The sequence below is a fragment of the Dermacentor variabilis genome, chromosome 5 (genome assembly GCF_050947875.1).
Source record: "Dermacentor variabilis isolate Ectoservices chromosome 5, ASM5094787v1, whole genome shotgun sequence".
NCBI classification, from domain to species: Eukaryota; Metazoa; Arthropoda; class Arachnida; order Ixodida; family Ixodidae; genus Dermacentor; species Dermacentor variabilis.
Window position 1 is genome coordinate 26,608,943 of NC_134572.1, and position 19,319 is coordinate 26,628,261.

The 19,319-nt window shown below is 45.0% G+C and overlaps 1 protein-coding gene across 2 annotated transcripts in view; it reads right to left on the reverse strand.

The window, feature by feature from the left end:
- Window positions 1-19,319, reverse strand: part of Sbp2 (SECIS-binding protein 2) — a 100,670-nt gene that overhangs the window by 6,723 nt on the left and 74,628 nt on the right. For both annotated transcript variants that reach the window (XM_075692013.1, XM_075692012.1), the window contains one exon: window positions 11,847-11,957. In XM_075692013.1, coding sequence (XP_075548128.1) covers window positions 11,847-11,957 — 111 coding nt within the window. The remainder of the gene's footprint in view (window positions 1-11,846; window positions 11,958-19,319) is intronic.

Consider the following 19,319-nt stretch of genomic DNA (forward strand, 5'->3'; position numbering starts at 1 on the left):
TGTGAACGTTATAAGTATTTAGAAGAATTCTAACACGGAATTCGTTTTGTCTCACGCAGAAAAAGGCAGAGGGCTTCACAAACGTTCCTGTGGCTGTAACCCAGCACGGTAGCACCAAAGGAAAGAACTACCGGAAGAGTCAAATTCAAGCCAAGCTTTTGGAAGGATTCTTCTAAAAATATTTTCCGTTGAATAATGAAACGGCGGCATGTCAAAAAGAAGTGTTCCAGAGAGTCACTCTCATAGCATAAAGGGCACAAGGACGATATATCCAGACCAGACCTGCGGAGACAAGTCCAAAAGGGGGGAGGGGGGAAGCTTGGCTCCGTATAGTCTTGTAATCGTTACTCCAGTTTTTCTAGAGGAGCACCATTTGTTGTTCCAAGGAAAACTGAGATGCGGGAAATCATGTTTCCAATGATGATTGTGCGAACTTATTTGTAGTATTATATTTTGTCAATCGCGCCGCAGTGATGAAAGCTGACGAAGGTAAAATGGAGATTATAGGACTATCGTGGAATGCTACTGCGAGTGTATCTGCATATTCGTTTAACGCTAGACCTTTGTAGCGTGGCACCCACACTAAACGAACGAGACGTAAGTGTCTTGGGAGAAGAGAATAGAACTCGTTGATATCCCTCCTCGAGGACATCGTCTTTTTCTTTCTCCATGTTTGTCTAGCTTATAATTTATATACAAGTTCACCTAACGATCGAATTGGGAGCGTCACCAGAAATGGCGATTCCGGGGAAAAAATTTAATTATGGGGTTTTACATGCCAAAACCACGATCTGATTATGACGCACGCCGTAGTGGGGGACTCCGGAAATTTGCACCACCTGGGGTTCTTTAACGTGCACCTAAATCTAAGTACACGGGTGTTTTCTCATTTCGCCCCCATCGAAATGCGGCCGCCGTGGCCGGGATTCAGGCCCGCGATCTCGTGCTTATCAGCGCAACACCACAGCCACTAAGCAACCGCGGCGGGTCGTGATTCTGCGGAGCCCCCGAAACAACTTTTCGGCCGCGAACCACAACTGGCATGGCTGACTTCAGAAGTGTCAGCCATGCCAGTTGCCATGTCAGCGCCTCTGCCGAGGTGGCCATAGTTATCAGCACATGTCCATCGTATATCCCCATTCTCGCACAAAACTCAACTCGTGAGTCGTTACAATCTGCTCCCAGGGTGCGCCAATTGAAGACTTGGTTATTCGACTTAGAATAGGGTGAACTGAGAAAGTTCGTCGGTGTTTATCGGTGACTTTCCGAGCGAAAAAGAAACAAAAAACTTCACAAGGTCTAAACAATAAACCACATGAACGCGAACTATCAATTCATTCTAGCTCTTGATTTTTTTTCCTTATCATTTTCTTTAAATTAGACGTTCAGTTGATAGTCGGCACTCATGTCGTGTGGTTCTCTCTTTAGTCCTTGTGTAATATTTTCGCGCTGAAAAATCCAACAATGAATAGTTATTCGAACAATCACGCAAACTACTGAGCACCCGTTGTCGCCTTATATGCTTGAACCATTTCGTGCCGAACCGATAAAGGTTTTTTTTTTTTTCGGTTCAGGTTCGGTTCGGGTTGCAGGTTCCAAAAATATCGGTTCGCACTAGGATTCAGTTTCGTCCAAAATTGCGGTTTGGTATACACAGCTTTCGGTTCCGGTTCTTTTCGACACCCGGTTTACAATACATTTAGCCAAAGTGAAATTTCGTTGCAGTTGGCCTTTATAAAGTGGCACTAACGAGAAACACTTTTGCTGTTTGAATTCATAAAGTGTTCTTTGCGAACTTCATTTTCGTTTATTTCGCGGTAATAGGTTGATTACCAGAAGGTAAAACGAGAGCCAAGGTTCCATTTTTTCTTTCTTTTTTACAGCGAAGCTGTCAATGGCTAGTTCCCCCAGGATCGTGCCCGTGTGTAGACACAAAACTTCCCCTACGTGGGCCGATACCGAAGACAGCGCAATGCCGGGCCGACCCGCGGCGGAGGTGAAGCAGGCGTTAAGCACTCCCCGATATGTGCGCCGCTCCCGAAGATAGTGCGATGCCGGGCCGACCCGCGGCGGAGGTGCAGTTCGCCGTTAAGGCGCCCACATATACAGCTTCGCTGGTCATCCTTCTTCACAGAGTTAAAGGGCACTCAGTGTTTCTTTTTTTTTTTTCCCGCCGACACTCTAGTGCCGGTATACGTCAGTGTATACCATCAAAGATTTCGAACTATATTCTCGTATTTGTCATGAATACGTCAGAAGAACGAGTGAGCCTGCAGTTCGGGCGGAGGATCACAAGAGCAGCCAACGTGAGTGTGAAAGCTCCAACGCAACCCTGACAGAATAATATAATTCCAAACATACTGAAATGCGGGACAAAACGCCAACTTCTGTATAGGAGGAAATGACAACCTAACCACTAAGGCAGCATACTACAGTCGGGGGTGAGGATCAGAATGGCAGCCAATGTCAGTGTCAAAACTCCAACAAAATATTTGAAGAATATGATTGCAAGCACACTGAAATGCGGGACAAAATCATATTTGGGTCGTTTTGGTGCAGTAAAGGTTTTTTAAGCTTGCCAAGTTTGGTCTTTGGCCTTTTTAGAATATAATGTAATCCATACCTTCATCGATAAAAAGTTAACTATATGCCAGAGCAGACGCCGACGGAATTCATGACGCCGCGAAAGTTGGTGCGGGAACTTAAAGCTGCGTCGCCACCAGCCTTTCGATGTTGCGTCTTTTCCGGCTCACCAAGTCCCCTCTTACGTGAGCGGCTCTTTAGGGCGTTGAGCGCCGGCGTCCCTCGTAACCGACGAACGAACACAGCGAAGGATGAAAGCGCGAACGCGGAGCGCAGCGGCGAATGACAGCAGCACCCTCTAGAGAACTTAAAGCCTTCTGGCTGTACCCTCTCCCCTTGAGCTACGTCACACAAAAGAGGCCCACATAAAAGTTCTATGCAGCGTGCTACGAAGCTACGAGCGGTGCACCTGTGTTGAAAATGAGACGCGGAAGACCGAGTGGGCGACGACGGCGATAAAAATTCGAATAGTTCCGGGAACCCTGCCGCTCTTTGGATAGCTTCGGGGTTAGAAAAGTCCTGGCATGCTGCGACATGCTTCCGAGCGCACATTTTTTCTGGACGTGAACCGTGCATGTAGTCTCTGCGCTTGTGCTGCGATTGCGGTTGTGTGTTCGGCAAGCCTTCATTGCCGCGGAATGTAGATTATGTTCATGCAACAATATGCCTAATAAGTGCTGCGTGCCCTTTTGCTGGAGCAATTACAAATCGGGGCCGAAAAAATCATGCGGTCATGTTTCCGCAAGATCAATGACAGAATATTGGGTGTCAATGCTAAGGCGGCTGTTTCTTTGTAAGTAGTTGCACACCGTTTTGTATCTCCATTAAACTCATTCGAGGTGTTGTAAACGTGTGGACTGCGGTACTGTATGTAATAATGCCCCGAAAAGCAAAATTATTCGTTTAGAGCCTAGACTGGAATAAATTAAAAGTAAAGTTGTCATGAGATATGTGTTATGGTACAGTGCTAACATTTTGTTGAATAACTTTTTTGGTCGCATGAATGACAAACTGTTTGACGCCGACGATAAATCAAGGCAAAGAAGCTACTCTGAAGAAGAGGGCCGCACTGTGACTTTTCAATATAAGCGATGCGCCCTGTCATAATTTACCCGAAATTCGTTCTCAGTCCTAAGGTTGAACCATTTCATTTTTTATGGACGGACTTTTTAATAATGTAGCACATTAATAGTTTTGCATAAATAAAATTATCTTGGAACACCCTCTGTTCTCTGCGGGCCATCTGCTCAATTATGCCTAAAAAAGCAATAACTGCGCTCTGGTTAACGTTGCCCATAAGGGCGCGATCTCATCATTCAACCCGCATCTCCAAGCACGCCGCCGGCCTCTTCTCCGTGACGTCACTCACCGAGCGCTCAGGCCTTCTCTTGTCTAGGTGGTGTTGATGACAGACGGCGATAGAGAAAAGAGCGCGAGGTGGAAAGCGGAGGAGGGTATGGCAAAAGCGTGAGAAGCGCATTGCCACGCAAGACGGGTTCGCGGCGGCGATAGCTACGAGATGGCGCCAGAGTAGCGCGCCGTCTGTTCACCGACGACGCCACCGATAGAATAGGCGTATATAGGCTGCTTACGGGAGCCCAGATGACATAGGAATAAAAAAAAGGAGCCGGCGCTGCGTTCGTTCAAGCGTTTCTGGACTTCATTTCTCTAATGCTGTATCGCTAACGGAGCTTCTTCCTTACCGCAACAGTTATGGTTTACCATAACAATTACCGTAACAGCTTCATGTATCTTCGGTGTATACTCCGTGTTTCAGTAAATACTCTGCAATTCTTCGAAGAGTGCAGTATAGAAGAAACTCGTTTCTTCCTTTTCCAGAAAAACTGCATTCGCAGCTTTATACACAGGGTGTAGTTGCTGCATGGGCTCCCTAAAAGGAGCCTATACAGTAACTGCAGTTCGAATCTCCAGCGCTGGTTCCCCATACCTGCAATGCTGTCCATAAAAGCAGCCACGTCTTTTTTTTAGTCATATTGTCTTGTACTATACGCAAGTGAGAGTTCTAGATCTAACAGTGCAAAAAAGCATATGCCACTATAGCAGCTTTCATATGCTACGTCAGTAGTGCCCACAGGCGGAAAGTTTTAATCTTTCAGAGGGGGGAGGGGGGGGTGAAGGGCTGGGGCCTAACAAGCTGGGACCAAAGCCAAATTAAAGTGACTGTTTTATTTTTCATTAGAACTATTCATTCGATTCACGAAGATTCATGAAGAACTACCATGAAAACGGAGCACCCTCCATCATCAGCCTAGTTACACTCACTGCAGGGCAAAGGCCTCTCCCATACTTCTCCAAAAACCTCGGTCATGTACTAATTGTGGCCATGTTGTCCCTGCAAACTTTTTAATCTCATCCGCCCACCTAACTTTCTGCCGTCCCCTGTACGCTACCCTTCCCTTGGAATCCAGTCCGTAACCCTTAATGACCATCGGTTATTTTCCCACCTCATTACATGTCCTTCCCATGCCCATTTCTTTTTCTTAATTTCAACTAAGATGTCATTAACTAGCGCTTGTTCCCTCACCCAATCTGCTCTTTTCTTATCCTTTAATGTTACACCCATCATTCTTCTTTCCATAGCTCGCTGCGTCGTTCTCAATTTAAGTATAACCCTTTTCGTAAGCTTCCAGGTATCTGCCTCGTAGGTCAGTACTGGTAACACACACCTATTAAACACTTTTCTCTTGAGGGATAATGGCAACCTGCTGTTCATGATCTCAGAATGGCTGCCAAACGCACCCCAGCCCATTCTTATTCTTCTGATTATTTCGGTCTCATGATCCGGATCCGCCGTCACTACATGCCCTAAGTAGATGTATTCCCTTACGACTTCCAGTGCCTCGCTGCCTATTGTAAATTGCTGTTCTCTTCCGAGACTGTTAAGCATTACTTTAGTTTTCTGCAGATTCATTTTTAGACCCACTCTTCCGCTCTGCCTCTCCAGGTCAGTGAGCATGCATTGCAATTGGTCCCCTGAGTTACTAAGCAAGGCAATATCATCAGCGAATCGCAAGTTACTGAGGTATTCTCCATTAACTCTTGTCTCCAATTCTTCCCAATCCAGGTCTCTGAATACCTCCTGTAAACACGCTGTGAATAGCATTGGAGAAATCGTATCTCCCTGCCTGACGCCTTTTTTTATTGGGATTTTGTTGCTTTCTTTATGGAGGACTACGGTGGCTGTGGAGCCGCAATAGACATCTTTCAGTATTTTTACATACGGCTCGTCTACACCCTGATTCCGCAATGCCTCCATGACTGCTGAGGTTTCGACTGAATCAAACGCTTTCTCGTAATTAATGAAAGCTATATATAAGGGTTGGTTATATTCCGCACATTTCTCTATCACCTGAATGATAGTGTGAATATGGTCTATTGTTGAGTAGCTTTTACGGAATCCTGCCTGGTACTTTGGTTGACGGAAGTCTAAGGTGTTCCTGATTCTATTTGCAATTACCTCAGTAAATACTTTGTAGGCAACGGACAGTAAGCTGATCGGTCTATAATTTTTCAAGTCTTTGGCGTCCCCTTTCTTGTGGATTAGGATTATATTAGCGTTTTTCCAAGATTCCGGTACGCTCGAAGTCATGAGGCATTGCGTATACAGGGTGGCCAGTTTTTCTAGAACAATCTGCCCACCATTCTCCAACAAATCTGCTGTTACCTGATCCTCCCCAGCTGCCTTCCCCCTTTGCATAGCTCCCAAGGCTTTCTTTACTTCTTCCGGCTTTACTTGTGGGATTTCAAACTCCTCTAGATTATTCTATAATTATGGGGTTTTACGTGCCAAAACCACTTTCTGATTATGAGGCACGCCGTAGTGGAGGACTCCGGAAATTTCGACCACCTGGGGTTCTTTAACGTGCACCTAAATCCTCTAGATTATTCTCTCTTCCATTATCGTCGTGGGTGCCACTGGTACTGTATAAATCTCTATAGAACTCCTCAGCCACTTGAACGATCTCATCCATATTAGTAATGATATTGCCGGCTTTGTCTCTTAACGCATACATCTGATTCTTGCCTATTCCTAGGTTTTTATTTTACTGCTTTTAGGTTTCCTCCGTTCCTGAGAGCATGTTCAATTCTATCCATATTATACCTCCTTATGTCAGCTGTCTTACGCTTGAAGGAAGGAACTTCGGCATCGCTAGGGGGGAAGGGGGGCTCTGCCCACTCCGGGAAACTGCGGAGGGGGCTCGGGCCCCGGAGCCCTCCGTAGTCGGCGCCTATGGTACGGCCGATTCAGAGAGGGTTCCCGGAGAGTTGCCACGTGTTTCCCGCTCCTCGGGAACACGTAGCAACCCTCCCGGCATTGACTTTCCTACAATATATGCATCCCAGAACAGCTGCTTTCCGCAGCTGCCGATAGGCGGCACAAGTTCATGCTATAGCGCCGTTTTTGCAGCAGCTGCGCTTCCTCAACCGAATGCCACTTCGCATTCCTTTTTTTTTTATTAAAAACCAAGCAACTATACCAAGTGTTATACTGAACGATCTATAAACCATAAAATGCTATCTTTCTGCGAAATGAGAGAAAGAACAGAGTAGTGGTTTCCTTTTTCTAACATTGTAAGCTTTATATACAATCCCTGTATGAGCGAGGTATCGCATCAAAGAAAGTGTGAGCGAGTGTAAAAGGAAATAAAAGCTGCTGCGCACGAGAAAAAAAAAGCATCTGAACCGCGCCGTTCATCTGCAAGTGGCAGCAACAGTGGCAATAAGTGTTAGGCGGTGAGCGCAGGCGAGTATACACATCAGAGCACAAGGGCCATATAAATAGATCGCGCAGCTTGGAATCAGTTGGCGCAGGACAGGGGTAAATGGAGAGCGCAGAGAGAGGCCTTCGTCCTGCAGTATAGATAACAATAAGCTGATGATGATGCTCAAAGCGCGATTAGGTGAGGGGGGACAAACACTGAAACTTGTAAACCTATGTAATAAAATGTTAGAAAATTTTAATCAGGAAACTGTCATACGAGTAAATATTCTGTTTCAAATATTTCTGCGGTACTAAACAACAAAAGCTCTTCTGGATTTATTAGTTCGTTCGCAGTGATCCCTACCAACAAGTGATTAGGGCGCAACAATAGCTGCCCAGTGGAAGCCAGCTGTTAAGTCGCGCAGAATGGCGATTCTCACTTGAACGCGGCGGTTTCGTCCAATATTTTTTTTATTTCCTTGCGCGTTTGTTCGAAGTATGCCGTGCACTTCAGTTCAAATTTTGCGTGACCTAGCGCTCGGCATTTATTGGCGAAAAGCGCGAGTGCAGATTTCACGCTGCGGCATCCGACGCGCTGTGTCTTATCGCGACTATAAATGCGGAGCGCTGCGCGAAGAAACGCCGCGCTACGTTCACTCTCCGTAACACAGGCTCTGATCGTCTTACAGGCAGCAAAATTAGTAAATCGAATGCCCTCTAAATGATAATGTGGAGCAATGTTGTCTTGTCTGATAACCGTTGGATATGGATACATGGTGTCGCACGGAATTGAGAATGATTCTGTGAAAAGATCTCGCATATGTTACGCATTACGACTGTGTGCTGGACATAGTACTTCTCATCTATTGAAACATATGTTTTGTTTGGTCAAGTATATTGGTTGCATTATTCTAGACGAACAAAAATAAAGTTGCTTTTGAAACCTCTGTGGCACTGTCATTCATTTCCATCCTATTCGCTCACTTTTCTAAGGCACCTGCTACAGCGAAAGCCAATAACAACAGCCTAATTATGTTCACATTAGGACATGCGCCACTCCTATAGTTCAATGACACGCTGGCGCTTCAGCTGATGCGAGTCGCATGCTCGCCTCAGCCTCAAAGGAGAAATAACTGCTGGCGTAGCGGTCAAAATTCCAGATTCAACATTCGCGCCAAGCAGCATAAGCTCTCGACGTCAATTCCATGTCCGAGCATGTCAGAGGGCTTTTTTTTTTTTTTTTAACAAGTTGTCCCGACGACACACAGATGGCAGATGGCGACGGTTGCCAAATGCCGCCATTTTCTTGACATATGGGCTCCTATGCAAGCTTCGCTACCAGTTTACATATACCTTGTCAGAGCATCCTTACTCCTAAGGTAGAGTGAACTAGAAAGGGGCAGTGGAGCGCGCGGAGGCAGCGACTCATAGGCGCACCCGACGCCGCCGGTGGCGAACGGAGCAGTTGTGCTGCAACCACTCTTGCAAGCACTTACAGTGATGCAGTTGCCTGTTGCGCGGCTAGAAAGCGCTTGTTAGGTAGTGTTTCGACCGCTTTCGGTGAATGTCTACTGCTCTTCAATTCGTGAACAGTTTAGCTCGCGTCAGCGGCAACGGGTCCGGCTAATTATGTGCGACATTATTCGTTTGTGCAGGCATATTTTCTTTTTCCAGGGCGTCATCAAGCTAATGTGCTGTTGAAAGGTGTGCCAAGGAGAGAACGAACGTACAACATACCTGCCTAATTTAAAATTACTTTCATTGTTACTGAGACTAGGATTAGCTGAAGCAAAGCATGCAGCAGCATTTATGTATAGTAGTTAATTCGTTCTTGTGCCCATTACCATAGCAATGCTGCCATTGCATTAGTGTGGAAAACGAGCAGATATCGATGTTCTGCGCCCTATACCGCCTCTTTTGTGTGTGTCTCCACACTCTGTGATGCCTGTATATTGAGGTTTAGTTAGACTGCACAGACCATGAGCTTGCGCCCCTTTTACGAAATATACTTCATTAAACTGCTCGCCCAGGCATAGTCTCCATGAATACAATTAGCTTCTTTGCCATTTCAACGAAGCTGACATTTAGCTCCCGGCATGATTGTAGTGCTAGTGCTCACCTTCTCATTGTTGTTTAACCTGCAGGCGCGACATATCTTCTGCAGCTGAATTTCAGTGACCTTTTTAGAATTAACGACTTCTGCGTATGTGGCATCTTCAATCCGTGCATGCAAGTTCTTTCTGCTGCTTTTGAATTCGTGAGCATTTGTGTTCGCTTCAGGAGAAGTCCGGCCGATTCAGTTCGATGTTATTGATTTGCACAGTTTTTTTTCATCCAGAGCGTCCTTTAATGTGCTGTTGAAAGGTGCACCAAAGAGAGAACAACCGTACAATGTAACTGCCTAATTTAGACTTACTTTCTATGTTGCGCGGCCACTCGATTGCGATTATGTAATATCAGAATGTGCCAACGTGTTTGACCTAAATTAACAAGCACGGTGTCATGTGCACACAGGTAAACATGAACAAGTCTCGCTCGATGAGCGCGGAAAATGCTGAGTGAGAAATCGCGGCAGCAGCAAGCGAATTGACCTTCGTGTAATCTCGCTTCAACGCGAACTAAACGTCGAAAGCACATCGCATACGAAGCTACCCGCACTACGCGCATTCTGCAAACATCGCAGATCGCTTTAAGATGAAGCCCGCGCGGGCGCGCACTTTGGCTACGTCGCAATCGCTTTCAATATACATGAGCGCCGGCAGTGCGTCCCTACGGTGCCCGCCATTCGCGTGCCCAATGCCGTAGTAGACGCCGCGGTTTCCTCCATTTTGTACAGAGAAGCGGAGGAGGACATCCAGGCACCCTAGCAACCGTCGGAGAGGAACGGCCCTCCTCCCTCGCCTGACCCACCTGCCTCGCGCGCGCCAGGAGGGCACGCTTCTGGCTTCTTCCTTTCTTTAACGCGGCGAGCCCGGTACTTTCCAGTAACGAACGGCATGCGCGTTATCAGCGTGACATAGCATTCCCGACAGGAAAGTAGCGGGTGCGGCGTTTTCAAGAAAGGAAACGCAAGCAAGGCAGTTGATCATTGTGTGGCAGAGATACACCCCAAAGGGTGTAACTTTGCCTACAATCTTAGAAAAATTTACACCCCTTTGGGGCTTATCCTGTTCTACAACAATCGTCATCTGTCTTGCCCGCGTTTCCGTTCTTTAACGCTGCGAGTCCGGTACTTCCCGGTCACGAACGGCATGCGCGTTATCTGTGTGACGCAGCATTCTCGACAGAAAAGTAGCAAGCGCCAAGTTTTCAAGAAAAGAAACGCAAGCAAGGCAGATGACGATTGTTGTTGTGGGACAAATATACACCCCACAAAGACGAACCCACAAAGAAAAAGTTGACGTTTCACTACCTGAACGCGGCCGGGTGACGCGCAAGTGTATGGTTGCTGTAGGGGCCAATCCTCGGTACGCCTAAACGCCTGCTCTGTCAGCATCGCAGATCGCTTTCCGCAGCATCCGCCCGAGTAGAACGCCTCCCGATGCTTTGCGTGCGTCGGAAGACAGCGCGCGCGAGATAAGGCAGTCATGGTCGACTCACCCGTAGCACACTTTCACTCGCACATACGGCGTGCGGGGACGGCGTTGTCCCGAGACGAACACTAAACTTCAGTAAAGGAGGCGTTGCTACCACACACGCAACCAGTAGCAACTGCCAGAGGTCAATCTAAAACCCCTTAAATTTCGTAAAGTAGCGACACCCTCCTCCTCCGCCTTCCCTCCTCGACCGTGGCGCCGCCTACACTGCTCAAGCGTAGCAACGGCGCCGACATGCGCTCCTCGCCACTCCGTAGATGCTTCTCGAGCAAAAATGGCGTTGATGCACGGCGCGAGGGCTACGCGATGCTATTAGGCCAATATCGACGCGGCGTCGGCCACGGCGCGCCAGGAGGCGGCATTCTTCAAAGCATAACACTACGAAGTTTAAGGGACTTTAGGTCTAGCCACGCGCTCAGCGCGCTTCTTCGTACTTTCGCAGGCACGCGATTCTGTTCACTTCCAGGCGCCTCCCTCCTCCAACGTTCGCTTTCCTCAGGGCTTCAAACATACATTCGCCAATTTCACTGGCGGGCCATGTGCGCTTGTACGTAAAAATCGTGGTTTGTAGCGATTTTCGACTTACCTGAATGCCTCATTCAGAGCGTGTTAGCATGGGGTGCCAATGGACGTCACCGCGCTTATTAACACGGCTTTTGATCAACTATCTCTGTGCGTTAAAAATAGTTGCACAAAGAACAGACACACCTATAACAGAAGCTTGTGTGCAGGCTTCATCGCATGCGTCGTAAGGCTGCGCATGGCATGACGTTTCAAACTTGTCAGCAGTGCAGCCTTATCAGTGGGCAAACATTGCCGCCATTCCTCGTTGTGGGCAACGTGGTTTTGCCCTCTTGTTACTCTGGCAAAATGTGTACGTGCTATGACGTATGTGCAAGCCACAGTGACTTAAGCAAATGTGATGAGGAGGAGTGTGGGCCTACTTTTTTCATGACCGACAGCTTTCTGCGAGCCGGAGTTTCGCGCTCTTTGCCCCGCTTCTTGCTGGGTGCCGAAGAGTCCAGGCGGTTCGCCACCAGGCAACTCCTGGCCACCTACGAAAAAACGGGCCGCCGCCACCACGGCAAGCAGCCACCGTAAGTGCCAGTGTCGAGGTCCTTGCCTTCAGCCCATTGCAATTAGCGTTCTTGCCCTATACTAGATGCACGCATGATGTTTGTGTGTTCCAAAAACTCAGTTTAGCGCCTTTTAGAATACAATGTATCTCAAATCTGCTACATTATCTAATCTTACTAAACATTAGTGCAGACACGCTATTGGTTCCTCGAAGCTGCCTCGTAAACAAAAGTCATGTGTATTTTAATGTTCATCTCCAGTAATAATTGAATGCTGATGGGCGTGATGCGCTGCCCAGACAGCGCACTCTGTGCCAAACTCATCGTTTTCTGGTAGTACAAAACGAGAGGTCCCGCTGGTGAAGGTGAGGTGCCATGGTACATCTGCTGCGGTGGGAATCTTTCAGAATCTAATGCATGGGAGGCTAAGTAGCGTGCCTTCCGTCGAGAAGGAAACAAAGCGTAGGGCTGAATGCATACACCGCCCATGAGAAGTCGTAGACTCAGTTTTACTAAGCTGCCATATTCAGGTATGTACCACTCAAGTTACATTACGTCAAGCTGTAGCAGCAGACTGTTGCAATGTGTGTCTATTAGCCTAACACGCACCTACTCAGAACCATGGCCCCTGAACAGTGATGTAATCAACTAGCCAAACTAACAAAATAAGCTGCTATAACGTTGCCACTGTGATAGAGTATGACTGGTTCTGGCGTGTGTCAACTAATCACAAACAAGCTTATGCGCCTAATGCAGACTTTCCAGCAGTGGCCATCGGCGAATCCCACGATTGTGTCTCCCTAGCCTTTCAGTTCACGCGAAAGAATTTTGCTCATAGATGTTGCGGCCGCAATCGTTTCATTTGTTTAACAGTTTTATGCATAATGTGACAACAGATTTTCTGACAGCACTTTTTATCTACATTCCTCTAACTTCATGCTGCATGTGGCATATGCAGTCTTTGGCACTCCTCAAGCTTGCTCGAAAATTCGACCGAGCTTCAGGGCCCCTGAGCATACTGGAAACTGTTCGAACCGCACTGTGGCGGCGTCCAAGAAAAAAAAAGTTGCTGATTTTCCATCCATTTTTACCAGTAAAGTTCGTTCTACCATTGCTTTTTCCTTTCACTTTCCCAAGTACTTAGCTTTGCTTACCCTAGGAATACGGTTATTTATTTCTTCCGAGCCCTCGCACGGTGCTTATCAAGCTGTCTTTTTGACAAAGCTCCATAAGCTGTGTAAAAGCTCTACCGCGGCTTACTTTCAGTGTTATAACTGGAAAACCTATTGTGTGAAGTCATATGTCCAGCAAGACGCTATCCCAAATGCGAATCGCAACCTGAGCACAGCACAAGAGCTTTTGCTGTGTCGAAGAAAGCTACAGCTCCTCAAGCTCGTGGCACCAAGTTTGGTCTCACTTTTTGTACGTTTTAACTACAGAAATATTTTGTAACATACTTAAGAGAAGTTTGTATGCAGGTGCAAAGAATTTGGCAGCAACAAAGTCTGCGTAAAGCCCCTTTTTTCTCCAATGCAGTGATGCCACAGCAGTTTTCTCTTATCTGGTTAACAGTTCTGTAATACAGTAGTATTAGTCAGGTTCTGGTTGAACACAGATGCTCTAAATCTAGCTTCAAGTGCTCTTCATCTGGCCTACAACTAGGTATCAAGCCCACTTCCATTTCTACCACAGGGCAAACAACAAAAGAAAAGCAATAAGTGTGGCTGCGCAAATGCTATGCTTAAAAGTAATGAAATGGTCGTACACTGCAACATTCTCTGCCTTAACACAAGGCAGTACTGAGCACGCTCCAGGCCCACACTACAGCAGGGGCCGTAGAACCTCGCAGACAAGTGTGCCACCGCCACCACCTCCCCTTTCCTGGATCTCCTCTGGCTTTACCACGAAAGCTAACGGCCATGTTGTCAACCAAACCTCCTCCTCACCCAAAGACAAGGATTAAACAGTTGAGCACACAGGCATTTCCGAAACTTGTGAAAACCCTACAATACTGTATTTTCATAAATCTGTTGCCTTTGGTTCACACACCTTGTAGCACATCTAGTAAAGCAACTGTTGGGAATAAAAAAAGAGCCAAGTGTAAAAAAGGCGAGGGAAGTGGAAAAGGATCTGTTTCAAGACAGTGATAAAGGCACAGACAAAAACATGAGTGCAAAGGCATTTGTTTTGGTGTGCGCTCCATAATCTGCATTTTTCATAACCTCATTAGTGCAGCAATATCACACCAACTATCCTTGTTCTTTCATTTATTGTTCCAAGAGAGAACTGAACCATTTCTGCATTGTGGACTGTGCATTGTGCACTGCAGAGTGAACCTAAAGTACACACAGCATTGTAGAAAGGTTGAGTAAATTGTGAAATCCAATCAGCCATGCAGAATTGTTAGGCCAATATTCTATGCTTTCAACACATATTCTAGCAGATAGATACTATACTAATGCTTTAACTCCATATTGTGATACACAGACTGAACTGTACTACAGAAGCACTAGATCTTGCCCCTTTCTTATCTGAATAAAACTGAAGTAGCACGAAAAAAAAAAAAAAAAATGTCAAACAAACTAGGTTTGAGAACATTATTATGTTTTGCAAAACTCAATACTAGAACTATCATGGCATGTCAAATGAGAAGACAGACAGTGTCCAGTGATTCTTTCATTTCATCGTAATTTAGTTTACATTGTTCTCACGTAAAAAGTAAAAGGTTACCTACCATAGCATGCACCGAGAGGTCACTGTTACAGATTGCATGACGATGCTAAATAACCAGCAGAATATTTTAATATTTAACTAAATGAGGGGCTCTGGTTCAGGGTTTCAGCCTTCCAGTCTGGTTCAGGGTTTCAGCCTTCCAGTCTTGTCCGAACACCAATTTACACGTCACCCAGAACCAACACCTAGCTCTGGCATGTGACCCTACATCAATCTGCTATTTGCAACATTACAAATAGCTTTAGCGATGACACTTAATCTCGACACATGACGGGCCGGCAACTAGACAGCCAGATGAAATTGAAACAGAGCCAGGAATTGAACAAACTGGATATTTTTCTTTCTTAAAAATTCACGCATCAAAAACATGTCATGCATATGCACACAGAGAACAGGCAACTGTTGACAAACACGATTAGGAAGAATAAGTGCAAATCAAACCGAAAGCAAACACTCACATCACAACACCACTAAGGGCAGTTGCCCAATGTTAGCACATTCTACAACCACTTAGAAACTTAGTTCGTGCAAAAACAATGTTGAACCTAATTCAATTCCGTGAGCCTATCACGACTATTATGTAAACTGGGAGGTCCACTGTTTGTGAACCTAGTAAAACACTTTCAGTAACATCTAGCTTTTGCTGTTGAAGTTTCTGACTTGTATAATTTCACTTAAGCGAACAGTTGATACAGTATGCGATAAGTTCACTTGGGGCACTTCTATGAACATGTAGGAATACATCAAGGTATACTAAACACACCCCCAAACAAACAATGCAATTCACAGAGCTAAGACAAAGCAACAGCATACACACAACATATGCGAACAAATAATGCATGTGTACGTATGCATATACACCTACATGACATGAGAGTTCCAACTCGCGTGGCACAATACTTCGAAAAAAGATTACGTGAAAAGCAAGCAACGAGTTTCACATCACAGCAGCTATTCTTTCACCTCAATTTTCATTCAGGAGCCTTGCCATGCTTCCGTTCAGGTTTCACCTAAGCAAGCTACAAAAACAGACACAAGATCTAATTATAATGAAGGAATACCACATTCGAGCAAATAAAAAGGTGTAGTTTATGAATTCAGATGTGTGTGAATGCAATGACTTTTTTTTTCAGCACAAGCTAATATGAGGAGTTGTTGCCTGTTCTTCCAAATGCAATTATGTTACACTTCACACTATTGAGTTCTCAAGCAGCCTGTGTGTCTAGATGGCTTAATGCCACAATCTGCTGCTGATCAATGAGAAACAGTTATATAGCATTTAGAAGATCTGCTAGTTCATGAACATATAAACATACCCTTTGTGAAACTGCTATTCTCATGCCAACAAAAACTAAAAAATAAACATTTTCGTGTATACTGTTAGCAGCCTTTGGTGACTGCGCTCAACCTAAAACGATTTTATGTGACAAGAAAGCTAAAGCACAATTCATACTTCATACATATGCAAACATTCAACAATAATTTTTAAGAAAATAGCTACTCTGTGCACAAAGTTCATTAGACACAGCGCCGTTTAAAAGCCAATATCATTGTCTGTGCAAAACTAAATGTCAAAGCAGAAACAGCATGCCAAAAGTTTCAAAGTTGCTCAGTAAGTGAAAAGATCTGTCACAAGATTCTACATTCTAGAATTCCTGTAAGCATGCACACTACTTCGAAGCTTGGGTAAGTGAGGAAACACTGTGGTCCCTGCCGTGTGAAATTCTCCTCAGCAGATGCAAAGCAGGCAGGTGACCAGCTTCACAAACAAACTCGAATTTAACATGAAAGCCCCACCTTCGCAAGTCTTGCCACTGGAGGAAGGAATCCAGAGTGCACATGCTTAACCTTACAATTATTTTCCAAAACTTCCCACTCATTCTCTTGATTTTGGTAAAGCTATCCTGGCTGCTCCACAAAATGACAAGTCGCTATTTGCCACTGGAACAGTCCTGCTTGTATCTCTTGGAAGTGTCCTGAATAACCCTAGAACAAGGTTTTCTGCGAAGCACATTCTTCTGAAGACAAAGATATATACTATGGGAAACAAACTGCACTTTTTTCTTCCATATCCTTTTGGAATTCCTTAGATACTAATGTTAAAGTACTAAATCTATTGAAACTTCTTTAGCCAAAGATGAATACAAACTATAGTAAACGAAGTAATTTTCTTCCATATGCTTTTGCAATTCCTTAGACACTAATGTTGAAGAAGCTTAAATCTATTGGAATCGGTTGAGTTTAAATTGATATCGTTTTTATTTTATGTACAGTTTCTTTCCTTTCTTGGTCAGTTATTTCTCGTTAGATCTTATGTTGTCCTTATTTATATTAAAGCACTTGCCGAGGATCTCGAAAGATTTTCCTCGGGCGATGGACCCCTGGCAGCCTAGCCCCGGGCACCAACATCAATTACCGTTGGACGAATAAAGTTTATTCCTATCCACTTGCAAATGTATCACTGAAGTGCTCAGATTTTATTTTCATTTTTCACTCTGGCAAGAGGTCCTGCCCGTGCCTCTTGAAGCATGGGACCTCCTTTTGTATATGTGAACTGTAATAGTCCTCGAAGTTTTCTGAAAATAAAATCTTTGAAATCTGAAATCCCATTAAAAAGTGCCACTGGCCTGTACACCAGTACGTGGCTGAATAACACGAGAAACACATGCAGCAGCTCTGAGACTTTTGACAGACTGCATTTGACAGACTGCATTTGTCAAGAAGTAAATTGCTGTGGCATTGTGTGAATTCCTGTTCCGATAATGATCTGCTTGGAGCATGCTATTAGCACACAGATGCTAGTCAGGTTGTGTACATCATTTGTCCACAGATTGTGTGTGGTGCTCTGAACAAAAGCACATTTCTACCAGTTTTTTTTCGCACTTTACTGTTCCTTTTACAGAATCACCAGCAACTTATGCAAAGCCATAGGCGAGTCCAAAAGGGAGGCAAAGAACAAAAGCGATGGTTGTTTGGTCACCAAAAAGCATTCTCCCAGTGCATCCCTACTGGATGCTTTGCTGACAAGTGCTACTCCAACCAAAACGGCATCTGCATGTTCACTGTGCTGTGCCGTAACATTGCTTGAAATACTTGGTTGCGCACCAGCCACTGCAGCTAAAGGTCCAGCAGCCAAAATTTTGCTGCACTACATCTAAATTCCTGCCTCCTACATGAGGTTCTGCTCTTTCTGCGATGCATAAAGTCTTGGAATATGTAGAAATGCACACCTACAAGCTACTTCCTAGTTATGACTCATTAAAAACCTAGGTCCACTAAATGACCAACTACCATGGCTATCAAAGTTAAAGAGACATGTACAACATCTGGGTGGCAGTTGTGTTAGCCAGTAGAAGGCAGACACCCTGACACAAGCAGTGCAAAATGCCTCAAGTTGTTGCTAAGTTTGTACAGGCAAATGGCATCCACGCAAGAATCATGCGCAGCTGAAGGCATTCAAAGCTTGAGAAACATGAAAAAGAACAATAAACAGTAAAAGATGAAAACGCAGTCAGGTTAACACAATTGTGCAGATTAGATCTGCACACAAGGTGGACACATTCTTTGCAGAAAGTACCACGAGTACAAATAATTTAGGCCATGAAACAACTGCTTACCATGACGACTTCACTTACTGCATATTTTTACATAAAAACATACGCACACAAAAAGCAACTGCTCCAGCACATTGGAATGACACCGTGGAATGGCATTTAATCGTTAATCACCCCCCCCCTTACCCGCCGAGAAAGAAAACGTAAAAGATGTCAAGTTCACACAACGTCCTAGGTCTGCAGTCACAGAGTATCCCAAGCTCCTCCAGAAATCTGGGGCAAGTCCTCAGGCTTCACACGTTGGCACAATACAAGTGACAAAAGAAAGGGTGGCAGGGAAGCTACACAAATAAAAGGAAGTAAACATTCTGCACAGCAAGTTACTCGTTATATAAACCTCACTTGGTAGTTGCTGCAGGTAATCACAGAAACATCCTAATAAAATCTTACAATCACTGAAACTCAAGCAAGTTTTTTGATGCGAAAAGATTAAAATCTTACTAAGTGAAAATCTCAAGTTTACAACTATACACATAAAGTCTCTAAAAAAAAAAACTACTTACTACATAAAACAATTTCTTTGCCAAGTGGAAAAGTAGCAGTGCACAGTTGCTCCAACACTTGCAAGTCCAGAGACTAAGAAAAAAAAATGTGGTAAGGTAATTGTAAGCTCAGAGCTGGCATATAATCAGCAAGGGTTCTAGGCTAAACCATAGTGAAGTAGCTTGATCCAGCTCTGGTCAGAGAGAGAAGAAATGATGGCATCATTGTGTGTCCCAAGAACAGAGTCTTCTGCACTTCACAAAATGAACACACCATAGTCGTAAAAAGACAAAGGTGTCCACTGCAGAAAACTCGTGGCATCAATGTTGATCACTGTCACTGATTCTAAGTACAAAAATGCACGCAAGCACGAACACATAGACAACAAGCTTTCATTTCCAAAGAGAGGAGACGTAGGTATGGGCGCACTGCTGAATTACCAGAAGATTGCAATCCAGTGGCAGACAAGTCAGTGACAGCGCATCGCAGATCTTTTCACGAAGACTAGTAT